Raw genomic sequence first — 22,515 nt, 5'->3', positions numbered from 1 at the left:
TCGTCATAATCGTTTCCATGTTGGAAAAATGTTCTTATATTTTCTAATATTTTCAAGAATAGTGGAAATAGCAGATCTGCAAGCTCACAACACGTCGCATCGCGTCACGTCGCATCGCGTCACGTCGCATCGCAACGCGTTGTGAGCTTGTAGATCGTCTGTTTCCGCTATCAGTGTTCTTTTTTTAAGTATAAAAGTTGTCAAATATGTCAGTCATTTCTTTGTATATTTGGGTGTCATATTTGTGTCATATTTGCCATGTGCAACTTCCAAGCCTACAAGCCAAACAGAAATGTGATTGTCAATGGTTAATCGCAATTATTTGAGTGACAATTAATCTTCATGTAAAATGTCATAATCGTGACAGCCCTACTCTAGGCTCATCTGAAGCCTGGAAACATGACAAATTCGTATTTGTTCCAAGGGGGGAGCCCCGATCTACCTGCGCAGTAAAACATCCACAGTATTCATTTACTATAACAAAAAATAATGTTGTGTCAAGGACCCCCAAATTCATAGGACGTAATTCATAGATTTGGCCACGGACCCCCCATCTGAAAATATTTTGTGTCCGGAAGAGAAGATTTGTGTTGAAAATAAATTCAAAATTATTCAACATTTCTGCCCACGACAGCAATGACATGGCTGGCCGCTGGCTGACTGGGGGAGGTGACAAGCTGGATGTGCAAGAGAATTATGCGCTGTAAAATAGCAGGGCACACGTGAACAGTCAGACAAAGGAGACAGACACACAGAGGGAAGGGCTCTGTGCCTACATGTCCTTAACCCACATTTTGAATGGATGTAAAGATTGCCTCACGCCCACACCAGTGTGTATAACAATTGTGTAATATTTTGTTTTAGACATAAAAAAGACACGGATTCCAGTCATCCACAGCAGATTGATCAATGTACAGCACAATCTACCGAGATGAAACCATCTCTCCAACTCCTGGCATGCAGGTCACAACCAACAAATGAAAAAACCTTAACCACTTAAGCCCTATTGTATACAAAGTAAATATACGTCCAAAAATAGCAATTAGAAAATGTGTTTCATTGTGAGCTTGTAGGTTATACCGGTATATTATGAATAATCTGGGAAATCATTTGAAAGATTTTGAAAGTTTTTGCCTGTATTCATGGGATGCCCAAAATAGGGACACCCGGGAAGTCAGAATCCTGTTGAGACCCACAGAGATGATGCAATAACTGTTTGTACACACAAATGACAAAAGTGTGAATCTTAACTCCTCCAGAGGAGAGCAAGGTAAAATCACACCCGTGTGAAGTGGAGCTGTGTGTGTGTGTGTGTGTGTGTGTGTGTGTGTGTGTGTGTGTGTGTGTGTGTGTGTGTGTGTGTGTGTGGATCATGTGTACCGATTTTTGTGACATTTGAAGAAAATATGTAGGAAAAGGAGCAAAAAGTGTGTTTTGGAGAAAATTCAAGATGGCGGAAAATCTATCATGGCGCAAATGGGCGTGGCCTATATGGGGAGATGCATCATGACCCAAGGAATCCAGGGAAAAAATATTTTTAATTTTCCGACCTACGGTTCAAGAGTTACAGGCCAAAACGTAAAGTGGGGTGTTATGGCGCCACCATGCGGCCAAATGACACAATTATTTTTTATTTAATCCTTGAAATCATTATGAACCTCCTCTCCAAGTCTTGAAACTCTAGCCCCTATGGTTTGCGAGAGACAAATAATTGAATGTGAGTTTTTGCGATTCCCATTATAAGTCAATGGGGAAAATTAATTCACTAATAAATTAATATCAATTAAACTATAGAACCTTTCTCTTAGAAAAGTAATAGCCCACGATTCCCGAGTAAGGCAGTCGATTTGACATATGGCGCGAGTGTGTGGTGGCAAAACTGTGGGACTAGTGGCGTGCCGAAGTTTAGGAAGTTCAGGCTACATACACACAGACACACACACAGACAGACACACAGACCCACACAGCCACGTATAGGGAGCCTGTGCTTCACACAGCTCCAAAAAAAAACTTCCCAGTCAGTCGGAAAGCATTGTTTGATAAAAGTCTTTAACCATCCATTATTTTATTAGTTATAATTCAGTGTTTCTCAAATGTGGGTATGTACCCCTAGGGGAATGTGGAGGTACTGCAGGGGGTACTCCAGAAACAGTTGAATTAGGAGGGGAGAAGACATATACCGTTATGTTTAATGAGATGATACATGGAGAAACTTGAGCCTGCTAACCCAAATGACATGGTACCAGGCAACTGGGATATGTTTTAAGTTGTTTGAATGTATTGAAGTTATTGACATGAAAACCGTTAGAAACTATTTCACTCCATTTCTTACTTTTGATTTTATATTCTGGAAATGGGGGGTTATCATAGAATCATATACCACTATTTATTTATACCACTATTTATTTATATTTGAATTGCAGTTTTATAAGCAAAATGTTGTTGTCGGGTAAAGGGGGTACTTGGATTCTGAAATCAAGGAAAGGGGATACTCTAGCCAAACAAGATTGAGAAACACTGAGTTATATCACTCTAACCATTCATAACCAATCTTACCCTAACACGTGTTTCTCAAAGTGGATTCCAGGGACTCTGTGGGTTCCTTTAGGGGGGTCTAAATGGACCCATACAAGTCTGTAACAGTTTGACAGTGTACAAATGGAACCAAATGGACCCTGACGTTTGTACGCTGTCAGAGTTAAGGGGAGACCTAGAAATGTAAATGTTTGAGAAACACTGCAACAGATACATGCCTAACTTTATCAAACTCAAGTCTGATTGGGAACACCAAAGATAAAAGATAAACAAAAGGAAAATAAGCAGGCCAGATGCATTAGGCCCACCATATAAAAGACAGGCAGCATCTCCTCCCAGCCCTTCTCCACATCCTAACCCTCCTCCTCCTCCTCCTCCTCCCCCCCCCTCCTCTTTTTCTCCTGCGTCTTTCATCTCTCTATTAGATCTGTCAATTGTTTATCAAAAGCGGGCGAAGAGACGAGCAGTAGCCGAGCGTTTTGAAAGCGGTCGTGCTGCGAGAGGTCCATTTGAAAATGCATGACAGGTTAATGGTATGTTAGTGGCAACATTAGGGAGCGGCGAAGCTCGCCGGCTCGCGCTCATTCACATTGAAAACAGGCCGCTTCAAATGACTACTAAGCAGTTCTTTATTCAGAGAGGTAATTCATATTGTAATTAACTTTTCAATCACAGCTGATTAATGAAGACAGGACCTAGTCTGTAATTATGCATCTATTTTTTACCCTGATGTGAATCGCACGTCGCAGGATATTTTGGACTTTATGAGCCATGATTTCCAGTTGCTATCCACTCTGCTTGCTGAAATCATTTTAAAATGTTAAGATTTACAATATTAATAAAAAAATACACAGTTAAGTGAGTGTGTATGCCTACATTGCGTAGCATTTATGCTCATAAAACGTTTAGTGTATCAGCTAAAAAATCCCTCTTTGTGAGTTCAATGCAGCCCAGTGGTTCTCAAATAAATGAATGTGTATTTGGCTTTAGACCTAGCCTGGGTGCCAGCTTGCTACGCTACGTTCCGTGGATTTGTTTTGTCACTTCGCTTCTCAGTCCGGCCATGATTCAGTTGACTCGTATTTCCGAACGTCACTTGTGACATATAGGCGATGTCGTTGCCGATTGGATGTTCTTCCAACAAATCAGAGTAGGGTTGGGTAGCTACGTGATCAGCAGGCCAACTGGTGTATTTGTCCCGCCCCGCACCACAGACCAATAAGAAGCCACGGTTGGTTTCCATTCGTTTTCTAGGTCCCGCCTCCCTTGGATAGGAGACTGGCCAGACTGAGAAGCAAAGTGACAAAACAAATCCACGGAACCCAGGCTACCTCACACGCCCCCACCTGAAAATGTTTTGTGCCAAGGTCCCCCAGAAGAGAAGATTTGTTTTAAAAAAACAAAAATCTAAATTATTCAAACTCTTCCAAACATTTTCTATATCTTTTAAATAAAACAGCAGATGTACAACAAAGTGAAGTGCTGTGAGCTTGTAGATCTGCTGTTTTTGAATAGCCAACATATGGATAAAGTTGTTGAGATGATTGTGATGCTATGTTAACTACCTTTCTGGGGGGCCCCCGGACCCCCTTTGAGAACCAATGATCCATCCTGCAACAGTACTACAAACATTTCAATGGTATTTGACAGATGAGAAGAGAACACAAACCGCAGTCTAAATAATGGATGTTCATCTGCATTAGCCAAACAATAAAAGGAAACATTTGTGATTATGTTATAGGGATGGGACGATACGATATTATCATTTATCGGGATAAAAAAAACACTCACGATAATCGTATTGTGGAGATTTAATTTATCGTGATATCGTCCTCCGTCATGCACTGGGATCAATTCACCTTTTATTTGCCGAGCTGCATATGCGGTACCCTCTAAAATTGGTAAAAGGTACTTATAATATACGTACTTAAAGTTATACCATGTAACTTTTTTTATAAAACAAATCTTAAAATTGTCCTAACTGTTAAATCGCTAAAGTTTTAGAACACCCACTCCGTTATTTTCAGCTTCTGAAGCCTTCTCTTTATATGTTTTCTTCTTAGCAGTGACAGGGGCGGGATTTCCCGGCAAAATGACGTAATCTGCATCATCTGTATACGTTGTGTATACGTTGGCCAATCACATAGCAGATCATACACACATGATACACTACCGGCCAATAACCGACTCTTCAGGAAGTAGCTTCCCTCAGCAACCAGTGTTTACGATGGTGAAGGATTCTTAACCTCTTATTCCCCAAATCCTGCTCAGAAAATTACGTTCTACCACTCCATGGATTCGTATCGGTTGCGGTGGTTTGCGGCGCCACTCCGGTGGTCCGCGGCGGTGGTCCGCGGTGACTCCGGGCGAAAGACGGGCGAAAAACGGACGAAAAAAGCAATACCGAAAAAAGCGACTAACCACTAGTTTAGCAACTTACACAGTATAGCTTTAATACAGTCTTTTTTTCACTCTCTATCAAATGTCTTTGCCAAAAAATAGTCGATCTACAAGCTCACATCGCGACGCGTTGTGAGCTTGTAGATCTGCTATCTTTGGCAAATGTTTCCGCCTCAAGATAATGGATTTTTATTATCGCGATAATATCGTAAATCATGATTTCTTTTGTCACAATAATTGTGAAATTTTCATATGGTCCCATCCCTATTATGTTATATCTGTTTTCACTATTCTCACTATTTTTGCAAGTGCACAAAGAACCCATCCGGGTTGCTGCACTGTGAGTTGAATGGACGGAGCATTGCTGCATTCTTCCTTACATTCTGATGAACAACAGTGATGATGATGTGCACTTGATGTTACCGTTCCCAACAAAAACCTGAGATTAATAATTTAGCATGGCTGTGGGATAGCTTTATTTCATGTCCACCGAGACCAGGTCTTCTTTCATAAAAGATTTAAGAAAAAAAGAGAGAGAAAAAAGGATTTGTAAAAAGGAAAGCTGGGCTGGGTCAAACTGAGCAGAGTCTGCATTGTCAAGACCGTTGATAACCTCATGCTCTCTTTTTTCGCTTTCTCTCTCTCTCTTCTCTCCATCACACAGATACACACACAAATACAAAAGCAACACGCACACGCGCACGCACACACACACACACACACACACACACACACACACACACACACACACTCGCCCACCATGTAGCCCTGGCATGCCTTCTTCATAACAGCACGAGGTGCATTCGCTCATGCATCAAGAATCGACCATCAAATATTTATTGCCGACCAGCAGTGATTTTGACCGTGTGCTCATGCCTTTGACAGGACTCGCCTGCCGCACTGTTTATTGGAATAAACATGGGTAATCCAATATCGATGTTCTTTTGAATGCTTGCAAAAAAAAAAAAAAAAAGTACCACGAGCCAGACAGTAAGATCCATCAAAACGTAAGTGCCTAATGCATATTCTACAATCCGCCTAAAAAAAAATAAAAATAAAAATAAAAGGAGACATTTCGGATAGGCAACACAATAGATACTTTTTATTTTATTTTTGAGCTGTGCTAACCGCTCCTACGCCTGGCTTTGTGTGTAGGAGCACGGGATGTAGGAGCACAGCATGAGCACGGGACTCTATGTACGGCGATAACTAACGGCGCATACAAGGAGATATTCACGTGTGTCTTGTTTGATAACAGGCGCACAGTTGCGATTTTTCAGTATGAGGAATAAGACACAAACTACTCCAGACACTTTTATCCTGAACACCTACTTTTCTCACTGACCCGCAGTACAGTGTGGTAGGGCTTGGCAATTATCCAAAAATATTTAGAACCACAAACTTGAAATGTGTCGCTTCGTGGAAGATCACCCCGCATTTAAAGCTTGCAGATCTGCAGTGGTGGAAAAAGTACTCAGGTGTTTTACTTAACACATTCCCCGCCATTTAACAATACCTTCGTACTCTCCCCTGCCTCTGTCTCCATAGACTTCCATGTAATTCATAGTGCACGGATCATGCACACCCATGCCTAGATCATGCACCACGTGTCTGCACATTGCTCACAGCTTTCAAACAAAAAAATCCGAATGGAAATCCGTTCAGGCATTCATGAGATAGCAGCCATTATGTTTTCCTAAAATGTAAACAAAGATGGCTGCCATGTTTGAAAGATGGGGTTGCTATGGGGGTTAAACATGCAATTTCGCGATTGCTATCATGCCTACTAAAGTTTTTGGGGTCCAAATTTTTTTTTGAAAAACATTTTTTTTGTTTTTTTTTTTTTTCTTTTTTTTCTCGGGATTATCGGGCCTGGCGGGGAAAGACATTGAAATAATCTCGGGACTATCGGGCCTGGCATGCAATGAGTTAAGTAAACGTATCAATACTGCTATATAGAAGATGTGATTCAAAATGTTCTTGTGTAAAAGTACAAAAGCATTGGGATCAAAATATACTTTAACTCTCCCCACGCTTTGAACGTTAACGTTCGCCCCATTTTTTACAGAACCTCGATGCCAATACGGCGCTCGTTCGGTTCGTTCGTCTGATGACTGTAAGCTGATGAGGGGTCGCGCGGCCGTTTACTGTAAACACATTTTCCGCGGTGATGGTGTAAAAAATCCATTATGCGTTAGATCAACGGAGAACAATTCACTTCCTTGTTGATTTCCTCTGGCTGTAAGGCTCTGTGGCCACTGGCCAGTGACTGGTCTTCTTCTTCTTCAACACATAACAGGCAAATTCACATTCATTCTCGCATGACGCCGCCCTCTGCTGCCTGGCAGACCAAAGTGCACTATTGCACAATAAAAAAATAAAAATAAAATAAAAATAAATAAATGTCTGTCTATCTGCTATAACGTCGCAAAGGTAAGCCGCTTTTTGATGGCACCAGACCCAATAAATAAATAAATAATCTGGCAGTAGGAGAGTTAAGTTCCAAAATTAAAAGTATTTTTTTTTTTGAAAATAGCAGATCTACAAGCTCACAACGTGTTGCATCGTGGTAAGTTGTGAGCTTGTAGATCTGCTATTTTCAAATAGCCGATGTATAAAATAGGGCCAAAGTGGATTAATGTATGTTTTATAATATAATCATTTATATCTGCCAAGTATCTAGTAACTCAAGTTTTCAAATAATTGTAGTGGAGGAAAAGTACAATATTTGCCTCTGAGATGTAGTGGAGTAGAAGTAAAAGTACTGAAAACTGGAACTACTCAAGTAAAGTACAAACTTAGTTACTTGACAACACTGCAGATCTGCTACTTTTGATGCTTTTGTGTGACACATGATCGAGTAGGGTGTTACTGTAATTTACGGAGAGAAAAAAACACCGAAAAATGTTTTAATATGGAGATAAGAGGTTTCAGGCCGACAGCAAAGCTATAATTATGTGTATGCCCTCTCGTTCTCTCCTGCCATCCATTAGATGAGGCCACATACGTCTCTGACTGGCTGCCAGAGCGCTGTATCTCCAGTAACTGTGAGTAAATGAAGTCACTGGCATGGATCAGAGGACACATCTTCATGCTCGAGCAGACGCATTTAAAATGCCACCAAAAAAAAAACGAAAAAAAAAAAACACACACACTGTCCGTCCCCAGATTCTAGCCCTCAGTCAAATGACATCAAGTGCTCACTTACAGGTCCCCGAACGAACCGACGAACGGGCCGCAGTATGGAGCTAAAAACCCAGCCAGCGGGCAGCGCAGGAAGCAATCAAAGAGATAAGCATCCCATTTAGCTTCAGCGAGGGGGAGGGGGGGGGGGATGAAGTGAGTCCACACAGAAAAAGATCTGTCTTTTTTTTTTTTTTTTGCATCATCATGCTGTGCAGTAGGTTTCAGCCGCCAGAGGGTAAATAGGTCAATGAAGGCTATGTAAAACCATTCCACTTTAACCCTCAGTGGAGTCAAAATGGAAGTCGGTTTGGGGTCGGTGTGGTGATGATGGTGGTAGGACTGGTTGTGGTGGTGGTGGTGGTGGGGGGGGGGGGGGGAGAGAGAGAGAGAGAGAGAGAGAGAGGAGGATAAGCTCAGTGGTTGGTTGTGACAGATATCAACATCCTGTGGCTAGTGAGAGGACAGGGCCAAGCAGCCAGCCAGCACGGCTGAGTCCCTGGTAATGGCTTACGATGACAGTAAGCAGGTAAGATGAGTCATAGAGAGAGAGAGAGAGAGAGAGAGAGAGAGAGGGAGGGAGAGAGAAGGAGGGAGAGAGCACAGGAGCACACGGCAGAGCAGAGAACACAGTAAAATCTCAAGGGTTCATTAATTTATAGAATTATTGAATGCTTTAACCAGTAGCAGATATACAAGCAGTAGCAGATATACAAGCACCGAGTGCCGCGCTGTGAGCTTGTAGATCTGCTATTTTTGAAAAAGTCGTAAAAATGTGTGCAAATCTTTGAATATATGTATTTTCAAAGTGAACGTTTGTACCTTGTGCTTCTGGGTGGTCCCTGGAACTAAATATGTTGAATAGGGGTCCGTGGCCAAATAAATATTTTGGGGGTCCTTCACATGTAAAGGTTTGAGAACCACTGACATAGTAGTCTCTCAAGAACAGACCAACTGAGCTCCATTTAAGTGAAAAGGACCTTTTCTTTGACGATGGCCAGCCAGATTGCTGACGTAGAAACATAGGTTTCTCAAAAAATCTTAGGAGGATTCGAAAGACAAAATTTGAATTTTCACGATTTTTCAAAAATAGCAGATCTACAAGCTCGCAGCGCGGCACCGGGTGAGTTTGTATATCTGCTATTTTTCAATAGTTAAAGCATAAAATAATGATACACAATAATGTGTACCCCCTTCTGAATGGGTTAACTCTGAGAATGGTACAAATGGAACCAAATGGAACATCCGTTTTGGTTCCATTTGAACACTTACAAATGGCCGGTGAGGCGGAAGCTTGTCCGACACACAGTAATGACCACGGCTCTGTCGGAAAACACCTTCACAAGGTGTTGTTTTAATCAATCTAAATATTTAGTACCAACGTTTACAAAGGACACCCAAATTAGCACCCCTATAATACCGTTGCATTTGAAAAGCTTGATTTTCTGTTCCTCTGCCTCATTGAGCATGAAGTCTAATTTACTATTCCAGTTATATGTGGTCTCTGTCGGGTGGAACCCTCGTTATGGCCAAAACTGTTACTTTTCAGGATTCAAATAAAAAAATAGCCAAAGTAGCAGATCTACAAGCTCAAAACACGTCGCTTCACGCCTCGTTTCGAGCTTGTAGATCTGCTACTTTTGATGCTTTTGTGTGACGCTGTAGTGGGGCTTTAATTTATGAAGAAATCAGACAAAGTTTGAAGTGAGCGGTGGTGCGTTTGCGTCCTCAGAGTGACTTTATCCGTTCCTATCTACGTCCCTAAGTGGCCGCGTGTGTGTGTGTGCGCCAGTGGCTACCACTGGTCACCAGTGGTATTGCCATGATACGGACCCAGCCAGCCAGACAGCAAGGAACGGATAAAGTGACTCATTGGAGTGGTGTGACCACCGCTCAAAAAAATCGCACATGATCAAACACGACACACAAGCATATCTCCTTGTATAATTCTCTTGAATGCTGCCTTCAGTTATGGCATAGAAAGGGGGATTTGCATTTCTTTCACCATAGACAAACTGCATTCATGGTCTGGAGAGGGCACTTTTTACAGACTGATAAAGGGCAGGGGCTCAAGCTCAGGATCTATGTGTGCACGTGCCTGATAGGGACACACAAAGCCAGACGTAGGAGCGGTTAGCACCGCTCCAAAACACCAAGGTGTATATACAGTAGATGTATACAGAACATACAATATGGAGATAGAAGGTAATACACAGGAGGTCTCCTTACCTGAGTTGAGAGACACCGTGTCTTTCTCCCATGATACAACAGTGACGTAAGCCTCCACAGAGGCGGGGATAATGCACTTGAAGACCGCCACATTTCCTCTCATGGCCTTCTGGTCAGCCACGCGCACCGTGTAGGGCTCTCTGGACACTGCCATGGAAGAACAGAAAACTGACTGCACACAAAAGCATTGCAAAAACATAAATCTGATCTACAAGCTCACAACTCCCCACCGTTTGTGAAACAAATAATACATAATATTTGATGTGGTGGTATGTTTTGTATTAACTATATAAATCTGCAAAGTAACTACTAACTAAATAATTGTAGCGGAGTGAAAGTTACAATATTTGCCTTTGAAATGTAGTGGAATAAAAGTATAAATATGAAGAAAAAATAGTAAATAATAATGAAGTGAAGTAAAAGTACCTCAAAATTGTAATTAACCCCTTAAACCCAATACTTTATTAACCAGTGGTTCTCAACCTTTTCAAGCAGCGACCCCCAAAATAATCATATTTAACTGGGGACGCCTCGCAACGCGAGGCGTTGTGAGCATATAGATCGGCTATTTTCACAATTTCTGCCTCAAATATTTGACAATTTGGCAAATGTTTAATTTGTCATTTTAGAAGTATTAAAAAGTCCTTAAATTGTCACTAGAAATGTGCAGATACCCTCTATACTCTTAAACTGTAAGCAGGTTTGTTTACTGATGGGTGAGAAAACAATGTTGTACATTAAGTCAATCATCTGGGGACCCCCCAAAATCATTTGGGGACCCCCATGGGGGTCCCGACCCACAGGTTGAGAACGACTGGTATTAACGACTATAAGCTCAGTGTAAATCGTAGAAAATCGACCCCCTAACTTTCCCACCGCTGAACGCCAAAGCCTCCGAGGGACAGCGACTAGCCACTGACCTGCCTTGATGTGCACATCCTGGCTGCGGATCTTGCCCGTGGGGTTCTCGGCAGTGCAGTAGTAGGTGTTGTCGTGGATCAGCTTGCTGAAGCTGGAGGGCAGGAAGTTGAAGATCTGCAGCGTGCCATTGGGGTGGACGTGGCGGATGCCTGGCACGTCGTAGATCTCCTCGCCCGTCGCCAGGTACCAGCGCAGCGAGGCGGGCGGCGCGCCCGCGGCCGGACAGGGCACCGAGGTCCCTGTGGTGCTGGCGAACACTACCTCTTGCAGAGATGCATTGACGAAGTACAGGCTGGAATGAAGGTCCTCACTAAAAACTGCACCAAGGGAGGGGGGAGAAGCAGGGGTGTCACGGTCATTTGATTGATTGATTGAATACTTTATCAGTCAAATAAATGCAAACAGCACGAGGTACGGTCAGACATTTAGGCCTAGAACTAGAAGGATTCAAAAGACACTTATAGAATCGGGTCAAAATTCTAATGTTCACGACTTTTCAAAAATAGCAGATCTACGAGCTCGCAGCGCGGCACTCGGTGCCGCGCTGTGAGCTTGTATATCTGCTATTTTTCAATAGTTAAAGCATAAAATAATGATACACAAAATGTGTACCCGTTCTAAATGGGTTAAGGCTAAAAGGATAACACAAAAAGGTCCAGGGGCTGTGTTTCCATTGTGGCCCTATGTATTCAATTCATCACACAATAATGTCATCAACAAATACATACACTAGGTACAAAGGAGAAAAAGGAAAAACGTCTCCTTTTTGATGGGAGTCAGTACATTTCCCTCCCCTTGTGGTCTCCTGATAGGTGCTTTTTCAGGCTTATTCATTAAAATGCCCTGACGCAGAGCATTCCACATTTTGGTGGCAGGGTACAGTAGTAGTACAATGAGAATTTTCCCACGTTTGTTCAAAATGTGGGTAGTGCCAGATCATGGTTGCTCCCTCTAGTGTTGTGGCTGTGGGTGTGACTTTTTTGTTGTTGTTGACATTAATCGTAAATGAAAGATTTAATTGTGAGGGAACATTGGAAAGGATAAATGAAAAATACATTTCTGATTGCCTTTTAGGCATTGTAAATAAATATTGGGTAGGCCTACATATGACATCTATATTAAACATAAAAGCCTATGACTGACCAACGGTACAAATAGTCAAAATAAATAATGTGCTATGGCCCAAAACATAATTTTAACACTTTCTGTACATTTTTTGAAAAATATCTTCTTCCTCCAAGAATGATCATAATACCTGATGACGTTGTGGGAGGGGGGGGGGGGGGGGGGTCACAGAACCCTGTCTTTAAAGTTTTTTTATTTAGCCCCATATGCCCAAAACTGAGGTGCCCGGTAAAGTGGTTAAAAGAGCCTGAACAGCAAGGTGTAGATCAGTGGTTCTCAACCTTTTCAGGCGGTGACCCCTAAAATAATCATATTTGAACTGGGGACCCACCCGACGGGGACCCACCCGACGTAATGCCTCAAGAGTTGAGGCATTACATTTTGTATATCACGGTTCTATTTGTGAAAATAGCATTTTCACAATTTTCACTATTTTCACAATTTCTGCCACTAATATTTGACAATTTGGCCAATGTTTAATTTGTCATTTCAGAGGTATTAAAAGGTCCTTAAATTGTCACTTTAGAAATGTGCAATACACTTAAACTTTATGTTGGTTTGTTTACTGTTGAGTGAGAAAACAGTGTTGAACATTAAGTTAATCATCTGGGGACCCCCCCCCCCAAATAATTTGGGGCCCCCCTGGGGGTCCCGACCCACAGGTTGAGAACCACGGCACTGGTGCAGATCAGTGGTTCAGCAAGAGCCGTTGGCCGCCGCGTCCACGTCCATGGACGCGGCCGCGGACGCGTCCATGGACGCGGACGCGGAAAAAACGTCCGTGGACGCGAGGCCGCGTCCACGGACGCAAACGGCCGGCCGTCCCGGCCGTGGACGCGGCCGTGGACGAGGCCGTGGACGCAGACGGCCGGGGACGCGGCCGTGGACGAGGCCGCGGACGTGGACGCAAACGGCCGGCCGTGGACGAGTCCATGGACGAGGCCGCGAAAAAAAGGCAGCGAAAAAAAAAAAAAAAGTGTCTATTGTATGTATTTTTTGATGGAGAATTCAAATATGACCTTCTTTTTTGCATAGGACAACTCTAACCTGCATCAATTGGTATTTTATAATTGCCAATTGTACCCTATCCATCTGAAAAACAAATTGGATGTCTATTGTATGTATTTTTTGATGGAGAATTCAAATATTACCTTCTTTTTGGGATAGGACAACTCTAACCTGCATCAATTGGTATTTTATAATTGCCAATTGTACCCTATCCATCTCAAAAACAAATTGGATGTCTATTGTATGTATTTTTTGATGGGGAATTCAAATGTTACCTTCTTTTTTAGTTAGGACAACTCTAACCTGCATCAATTGGTGCATCAACCTACTATCTATCTATCTATCTATCTATCTATCTATCTATCTATCTATCTATCTATCCATCTATCCATCTATCCATCCATCTATCCATCTATTTATTTATACTTCACCTTTAGTCCAGAAGAGAGTTCAGCATCAGGAACTTGCACACATGTAACTGTGTCATGACTGTGTCATGGAGCTAAAACAGGGCTATGTTAAATACTCAAAATGACTCTGATGGACCAATCAGGGTGGTGGTGGGGGGAGGGATCAACAATAGACAGAAACTGGATAATGCTTTGTTAACTGTCCCACCTAAGTCCCTGCTAGTCTGAACAAACATCACCTTCCCTCTCATAACACTACTACTACTACATTTATATAAAGCTGCTCTTGCATTTGAATTCAAGTCTGACACAAGTTAAGGTTAACTTAGGTAGTATTTCATTTTGCTGGCTTTTAGGGTCTGTGTGTGAGTGTGTAGGCTCACAAATTATTATAATTGTCATTAAGTGACTCTATCTATCTATCTATCTATCTATCTATCTATCTATCTATCTATCTATCTATCCATCTATCTATCTATCCATCTATCCATCTATTTATTTATACTTACTGTTTACATTTTCTATAAATATTTATTTCTATATAAAACTCAGTTGTGTGGAGTTATTGTGTGCCTTTTCTTGTAGCTAAAGAGTCCATTTGTTCACTAGACATTAAGTCAAGGTTACTATTTTGAGTTGAAGCTAAGTGTTTTATTGCTTTGTGGTTTAACATGATTTAAAAGGCAAATTCATTGTTATGGTTACTTTAGAAGACTGCTTTTGCATTCATGAGTTAAAAAGAGAGCCAAGCTAATTCAAAGAGTTAAGTTAAAGGAACACAAAACATGACCTAACTCGCTGCCATTGGACAGACAGTTACAACATAGGCCTACTCTTATCTTTCACAGAACAGACAATTATCATTTGTTTTATCTATTTGAGACTATGTAGCTGCTCTATGGGAAATAGAGCATTATATCAGCCTATTCAATTGATAATGACCAATGGGTGCCAGTTTCTAAGTAGTTAACCATATTAACATAACAATATATGTGGCCTAGACATGGATATTGCCCAATCAACTCGTAATCTACAGAAATGTCCACCACATCACACAGTATAAAACTTAGTAGGCTCAGTGGATTCACCTATGTTAAATCATGTCAGGTTAGTTTGGTTCAAGGTTCAAGTATAATAATTTATGAGACAAAAATGTAAACAGCACAAATGTACAATCACATCTCGGCTAGAATGATAACATAAAGTCCTGACTACTCCTTGTTATTGTGGTCCTAAATACTACAATGATTAGTTTGGATGCATTGCTTCTATCATGTCCAATTAAACATAAATACATTACATACATACAGAAATCTGCCTTCTCCTGTATTGTATTAGTGACATTCATTATAAATAGTAAAATAACAGGACAGAGCAAAAAAGGCCTCTGTTGTGTCTTTATCTGATCACATGCAATCAGACACTCACACTGCACAGCAATATATAAACTTTATTACAGGCTCAAGGCCCACAGGGTAAGAAGACAATACATTACAAAGATAATAATTTAAAAAAACAACAACAGAGAGTACATTCACAAAGCCCCACCGGAGCTAAAGAGGCACTCATGCCAGTGTCCTCTAACGGTAGACGTGTACCTGACAGAGCTTTCCCCACATTGGTTACAGATATAAGGTTTCTCTCCGGTGTGAATTTGTTGGTGTATTTTGATATGTTCCAGTCTAGGAAAGCTCTTTCCACACTGGTCACAGCAATAAGGTTTCTTTCCAGTGTGATTTTTCTGGTGTGCTTTGAGATGATGCATATCACTGAACCTTTTCTCACACTGGACACAGCAGTATATGGCTTCTCACCAGTGTGGATTTTCAGGTGTCTTTTCAGAGCCGTCTTCAGAGTGAACCTTTTCCCACATTGGTGACAGCAGTAAGGTCTCTCTCAAGTGTGAATCTTCTTGTGTTGTACGAGGCTAGATTTTACAGTGAAACGTTTGCCACAGTGTTCACAGCAGTAAGGCTTTTCTTCGGTGTGAAATCTCTGGTGTACTTTCAGAGCAGCCATTAAACTGAACTTTTCCCCACATTGGACACAGCTGTATGGTTTCTCTCCTGTGTGAATTTGTTCATGTATTTTGAGATAAGACAATCGAGTAAAGCTTTTCCCACACTGGTCACAGCAATAGGGCTTCTCTCTAGTGTGAATTCTCTGGTGTTCTTTTAAAATCCCCTTTTGAACAAATCTTTTCCCACACTGGTCACAACAATAAGGTTTCTCTCCAGTATGTGAACGCTTATGATCTTTTAATTGTCCAGACCGAGCAAAATACTTCCCACATTGTTCACAGCTGAATGGCTTCACTCCGGTATGAATTCTCTGGTCTACTTTGAGATAATAAATTGAGCTGAAGGCTTTTTCCACATTGGTCACAACAGCACTGTCTTGGTTTAACTGAGGACAGCACAGGACAGGGAGAGAAAACACACACCTGATAAGAGCCAGATTCACACATTGATCAGCATTTAAGTAACATCATCATTATTATTGTTGAGTCTGAAAAGAACAATACAATGTGATAGATCTTTACACATCTGACCCATAACATTATTAGCAATTCACATGGTTACTATAATAGGTGAGTCTTCTAGCTTTTTAAAAATGTAATATTTCATTAATTCTTTCTCTTACTAAGTGTAACATCCCACTTCTTAATTGTATATTATTTGGAAAGGGTTAGCACAATGTTTGCCATAAATTCAATGCTGAGTTGCATTTGTTTTCCTACATTTTCCCCTTCAATGTATTATTACAATGTATTTACTATTTCTTACTTAGGTCTACTTAACTTTGTATTTTTACATTATTATATTGATCAACATTAACACATAGTGTGTGTTAGGTTAGGTTAGTTGCAGAGTGTCCACAACTGTCCAGAATACACTGTACATAATAGACTCCAGACTTCAAGTGAAGATGAAATCTCTAGACGGCACCAGCGGCAATTCTGATGAACGGGTGGAACCCAAAGACCATCAAGATCTCTGTAAGTCACAGACTGAGTAAGTCTCCAGATAAACTCACACACATCAAAGTGTTTAAACATTACTTTTATCATTCATGACATAATATCATGTTACTGTTACCTACATGCCTTTATATGGGGAGAACCAAGCAACTTTGACCCAGTTATGATTTTGCTTTTAATAGAAAGGAATCCCTTACATTGTTGTATGTTAAATTACTTTCTGATCTGTTTGTGTTCATTATAACAGCCACAGGAAAGATACATTGTTTCAGATTGTTCCAGAGACTGATGACAGACCCTGGATGTAGCTCTGTCAGGTACACGTCTACCATTAGTGGGACACTGGCATGAGTGGCATGAGTGCCTCTTTAGCTCCGGTGGGGCTTTGTGAATGTACTCTCTGTTGTTGTTTTTTTAAATTATTATCTTTGTAATGTATTGTCTTTGTAATGTGTGTTAGGTTAGGTTAGTTGCAGAGTGTCCACAACTGTCCAGAATACACTGTACATAATAGACTCCAGACTTCAAGTGAAGATGAAATCTCTAGACGGCACCAGCGGCAATTCTGATGAACGGGTGGAACCCAAAGACCATCAAGATCTCTGTAAGTCACAGACTGAGTAAGTCTCCAGATAAACTCACACACATCAAAGTGTTTAAACATTACTTTTATCATTCATGACATAATATCATGTTACTGTTACCTACATGCCTTTATATGGGGAGAACCAAGCAACTTTGACCCAGTTATGATTTTGCTTTTAATAGAAAGGAATCCCTTACATTGTTGTATGTTAAATTACTTTCTGATCTGTTTGTGTTCATTATAACAGCCACAGGAAAGATACATTGTTTCAGATTGTTCCAGAGACTGATGACAGACCCTGGATGTAGCTCTGTCAGGTACACGTCTACCATTAGTGGGACACTGGCATGAGTGGCATGAGTGCCTCTTTAGCTCCGGTGGGGCTTTGTGAATGTACTCTCTGTTGTTGTTTTTTTAAATTATTATCTTTGTAATGTATTGTCTTCTTACCCTGTGGGCCTTGAGCCTGTAATAAAGTTTATATATTGCTGTGCAGTGTGAGTGTCTGATTGCATGTGATCAGATAAAGACACAACAGAGGCCTTTTTTGCTCTGTCCTGTTATTTTACTATTTATAATGAATGTCACTAATACAATACAGGAGAAGGCAGATTTCTGTATGTATGTAATGTATTTATTTTTAATTGGACATGATAGAAGCAATGCATCCAAACTAATCATTGTAGTATTTAGGACCACAATAACAAGGAGTAGTCAGGACTTTATATTATCATTCTAGCCGAGATGTGATTGTACATTTGTGCTGTTTACATTTTTGTCTCATAAATTATTATACTTGAACCTTGAACCAAACTAACCTGACATGATTTAACATAGGTGAATCCACTGAGCCTACTAAGTTTTATACTGTGTGATGTGGTGGACATTTCTGTAGATTACGAGTTGATTGGGCAATATCCATGTCTAGGCCACATATATTGTTATGTTAATATGGTTAACTACTTAGAAACTGGCACCCATTGGTCATTATCAATTGAATAGGCTGATATAATGCTCTATTTCCCATAGAGCAGCTACATAGTCTCAAATAGATAAAACAAATGATAATTGTCTGTTCTGTGAAAGATAAGAGTAGGCCTATGTTGTAACTGTCTGTCCAATGGCAGCGAGTTAGGTCATGTTTTGTGTTCCTTTAACTTAACTCTTTAAATTAGCTTGGCTCTCTTTTTAACTCATGAATGCAAAAGCAGTCTTCTAAAGTAACCATAACAATGAATTTGCCTTTTAAATCATGTTAACCCACAAAGCAATAAAACACTTAGCTTCAACTCAAAATAGTAACCTTGACTTAATGTCTAGTGAACAAATGGACTCTTTAGCTACAAGAAAAGGCACACAATAACTCCACACAACTGAGTTTTATATAGAAATAAATATTTATAGAAAATATAAACAGTAAGTATAAATAAATAGATGGATAGATGGATAGATAGATAGATGGATAGATAGATAGATAGATAGATAGATAGATAGATAGATAGATAGATAGATAGATAGAGTCACTTAATGACAATTATAATAATTTGTGAGCCTACACACTCACACACAGACCCTAAAAGCCAGCAAAATGAAATACTACCTAAGTTAACCTTAACTTGTGTCAGACTTGAATTCAAATGCAAGAGCAGCTTTATATAAATGTAGTAGTAGTAGTGTTATGAGAGGGAAGGTGATGTTTGTTCAGACTAGCAGGGACTTAGGTGGGACAGTTAACAAAGCATTATCCAGTTTCTGTCTATTGTTGATCCCTCCCCCCACCACCACCCTGATTGGTCCATCAGAGTCATTTTGAGTATTTAACATAGCCCTGTTTTAGCTCCATGACACAGTCATGACACAGTTCCATGTGTGCAAGTTCCTGATGCTGAACTCTCTTCTGGACTAAAGGTGAAGTATAAATAAATAGATGGATAGATAGATGGATAGATGGATAGATAGATAGATAGATAGATAGATAGATAGATAGATAGATAGATAGATAGATAGATAGTAGGTTGATGCACCAATTGATGCAGGTTAGAGTTGTCCTATCTAGAAAAGAAGGTAACGTTTGAATTCCCCATCAAAAAATACATACAATAGACATCCAATTTGTTTTTGAGATGGATAGGGTACAATTGGCAATTATAAAATACCAATTGATGCAGGTTAGAGTTGTCCTATTCCAAAAAGAAGGTAATATTTGAATTCTCCATCAAAAAATACATACAATAGACATCCAATTTGTTTTTGAGATGGATAGGGTACAATTGGCAATTATAAAATACCAATTGATGCAGGTTAGAGTTGTCCTATTCCAAAAAGAAGGTAATATTTGAATTCTCCATCAAAAAATACATACAATAGACATCCAATTTGTTTTTCAGATGGATAGGGTACAATTGGCAATTATAAAATACCAATTGATGCAGGTTAGAGTTGTCCTATGCAAAAAAGAAGGTCATATTTGAATTCTCCATCAAAAAATACATACAATAGACACCTTTTTTTTCTTTTTTCGCTGCCTTTTTTTCGCGGCCTCGTCCATGGACTCGTCCACGGCCGGCCGTTTGCGTCCACGTCCGCGGCCTCGTCCACGGCCGCGTCCCCGGCCGTCTGCGTCCACGGCCTCGTCCACGGCCGCGTCCACGGCCGGGACGGCCGGCCGTTTGCGTCCGTGGACGCGGCCTCGCGCCCACGGACGTTTTTTTCGCGTCCGCGTCCATGGACGCGTCCACGGCCGCGTCCATGGACGTGGACGCGGCGGCCAGCGGCTGTCTCTCCAGTGGTTCTCAAACTTGAAAAGGTTTTGTGCTAGGGATCTCCAGAAGAATTATTCAAATTACTATTTTTATTATTCAAACTACTTTATATGAACTACTTTTGCTGGGGATTCACTCATTACAAAAGAAAGGGTATCTGCAGTTTGGAAAAAGGCAAGAAGATGACACAGACTGGCTTTTTTTTTTTTGCTATTTTAGAAATGGTTTTCAGACAATAAGCTTTAACTGTCATTTTTGTATGCAGTCTCTTCTGGCGATGCCGAGTTGTTTTAGTCTTCTTCTTCACGTGTGCTCCGCTCCATGGGAGCACGGCAACATTAAATCAACATAAAGCGCCATCAATTATGAAATAAGGTCAGTTGCCTTGCAGGAAAAAAAAAGCCTTGATTATGCTTCCATGCTTTGATTCAAGTGTGTGCATCACACATTTCCAGAGAATGATGTTAAATGCATCTGTGTGCGGGAGCATTCTCTAGAGGGAAGGAGGGTGAGACATGACAAAGTGGGACCAATTAGCTCCGGCAGGCTCACTGGTAATTGCTACGTGTTTGATTTCTGAGTGATGCGGCCAGAGGATGATGGTCTTGTGGCTACACACACAGTACACATACAGTACAGTAAAGCACAACTCAACCATCTCAGCCATACCTCTGTGTGTGTGTGTGTGTGTGTGTGTGTGTGTGTGTGTGTGTGCGTGTGTGTGTGTGTGTGTGTGTGTGTGTGTGTGTGTGTGTGTGTGTGTGTGTGTGTGTGTGTGTGTGTGTGTGTGTGTGTGTGTGCGCGCGGCTGCGCGCACGCGTTTTTGCGCAATAGTTCCCAAAGTAGGGTCCATCCTCAACGTGTAAACGTGTAGGAAATCTTCTCTTATCCCTGGCACAAAATGTTTCAAACGGGCGTCCGTCCGCCGCCAATTATGTATCATTTGGGTTGGTGGCGGTCATTGGCATAAAAAAGTTTGAGAAGAATTGACAGCTACAGTCAAAGAGCTATGCTGCCCTACAAAGCCAAAGTGTAGTAACGATTTGACAAAATGGTAAATGTTAAATGGTGCATTTATATAGCGCCTTTATCCAAGGCGCTGATTGTGCATTACATTCACCCATTCATACACCGATGGCAGAGGAAACCATGCAAGGCACCAACCTGCTCACCGGGAGCAACTAGGGGTTCAGTGTCGTGCTCAAGGACACTAACTCTGGGGGAGCCCGGGATCGAACTGGGAACCCTTCAGGAACCCTCTGTTTTCTAATGACGGTTTCTCTACCCCTGAGCCACTGCCGCCCTCGACAGAAACTGGTCAGCCAAATGAGATTGGCATATACTGTAAGTGCTATTACACTAATTATATACCGGTATCAGTTCTTGAGGTCATTGTTTATCCCCAAAATTTTTTTGTGAATGTACTCTCTGTTGTTGTTTTTTTAAATTATTATCTTTGTAATGTATTGTCTTCTTACCCTGTGGGCCTTGAGCCTGTAATAAAGTTTATATATTGCTGTGCAGTGTGAGTGTCTGATTGCATGTGATCAGATAAAGACACAACAGAGGCCTTTTTTGCTCTGTCCTGTTATTTTACTATTTATAATGAATGTCACTAATACAATACAGGAGAAGGCAGATTTCTGTATGTATGTAATGTATTTATTTTTAATTGGACATGATAGAAGCAATGCATCCAAACTAATCATTGTAGTATTTAGGACCACAATAACAAGGAGTAGTCAGGACTTTATATTATCATTCTAGCCGAGATGTGATTGTACATTTGTGCTGTTTACATTTTTGTCTCATAAATTATTATACTTGAACCTTGAACCAAACTAACCTGACATGATTTAACATAGGTGAATCCACTGAGCCTACTAAGTTTTATACTGTGTGATGTGGTGGACATTTCTGTAGATTACGAGTTGATTGGGCAATATCCATGTCTAGGCCACATATATTGTTATGTTAATATGGTTAACTACTTAGAAACTGGCACCCATTGGTCATTATCAATTGAATAGGCTGATATAATGCTCTATTTCCCATAGAGCAGCTACATAGTCTCAAATAGATAAAACAAATGATAATTGTCTGTTCTGTGAAAGATAAGAGTAGGCCTATGTTGTAACTGTCTGTCCAATGGCAGCGAGTTAGGTCATGTTTTGTGTTCCTTTAACTTAACTCTTTAAATTAGCTTGGCTCTCTTTTTAACTCATGAATGCAAAAGCAGTCTTCTAAAGTAACCATAACAATGAATTTGCCTTTTAAATCATGTTAACCCACAAAGCAATAAAACACTTAGCTTCAACTCAAAATAGTAACCTTGACTTAATGTCTAGTGAACAAATGGACTCTTTAGCTACAAGA

General features: G+C 40.8%; 1 protein-coding gene across 1 annotated transcript in view; it reads right to left on the bottom strand.

The window, feature by feature from the left end:
• dscamb (Down syndrome cell adhesion molecule b) overlaps positions 1 to 22,515 on the bottom strand; it is a gene marked incomplete at both ends in the record, with an annotated part of 264,878 nt that overhangs the window by 201,378 nt on the left and 40,985 nt on the right. Inside the window, 2 exons of the mRNA XM_080731519.1 lie at positions 10,348 to 10,494; positions 11,268 to 11,585. Of these exons, the coding sequence (XP_080587645.1) occupies positions 10,348 to 10,494; positions 11,268 to 11,585 (465 nt within the window). The remainder of the gene's footprint in view (positions 1 to 10,347; positions 10,495 to 11,267; positions 11,586 to 22,515) is intronic.

This window comes from Nannobrachium achirus, assembly GCF_963921795.1.
Source record: "Nannobrachium achirus genome assembly, chromosome: 8".
Taxonomy (NCBI): Eukaryota; Metazoa; Chordata; class Actinopteri; order Myctophiformes; family Myctophidae; genus Nannobrachium; species Nannobrachium achirus.
The sequence above is the reverse complement of the archived record's forward strand: the minus strand, read 5'-3'. Positions and strand labels throughout refer to the sequence as shown.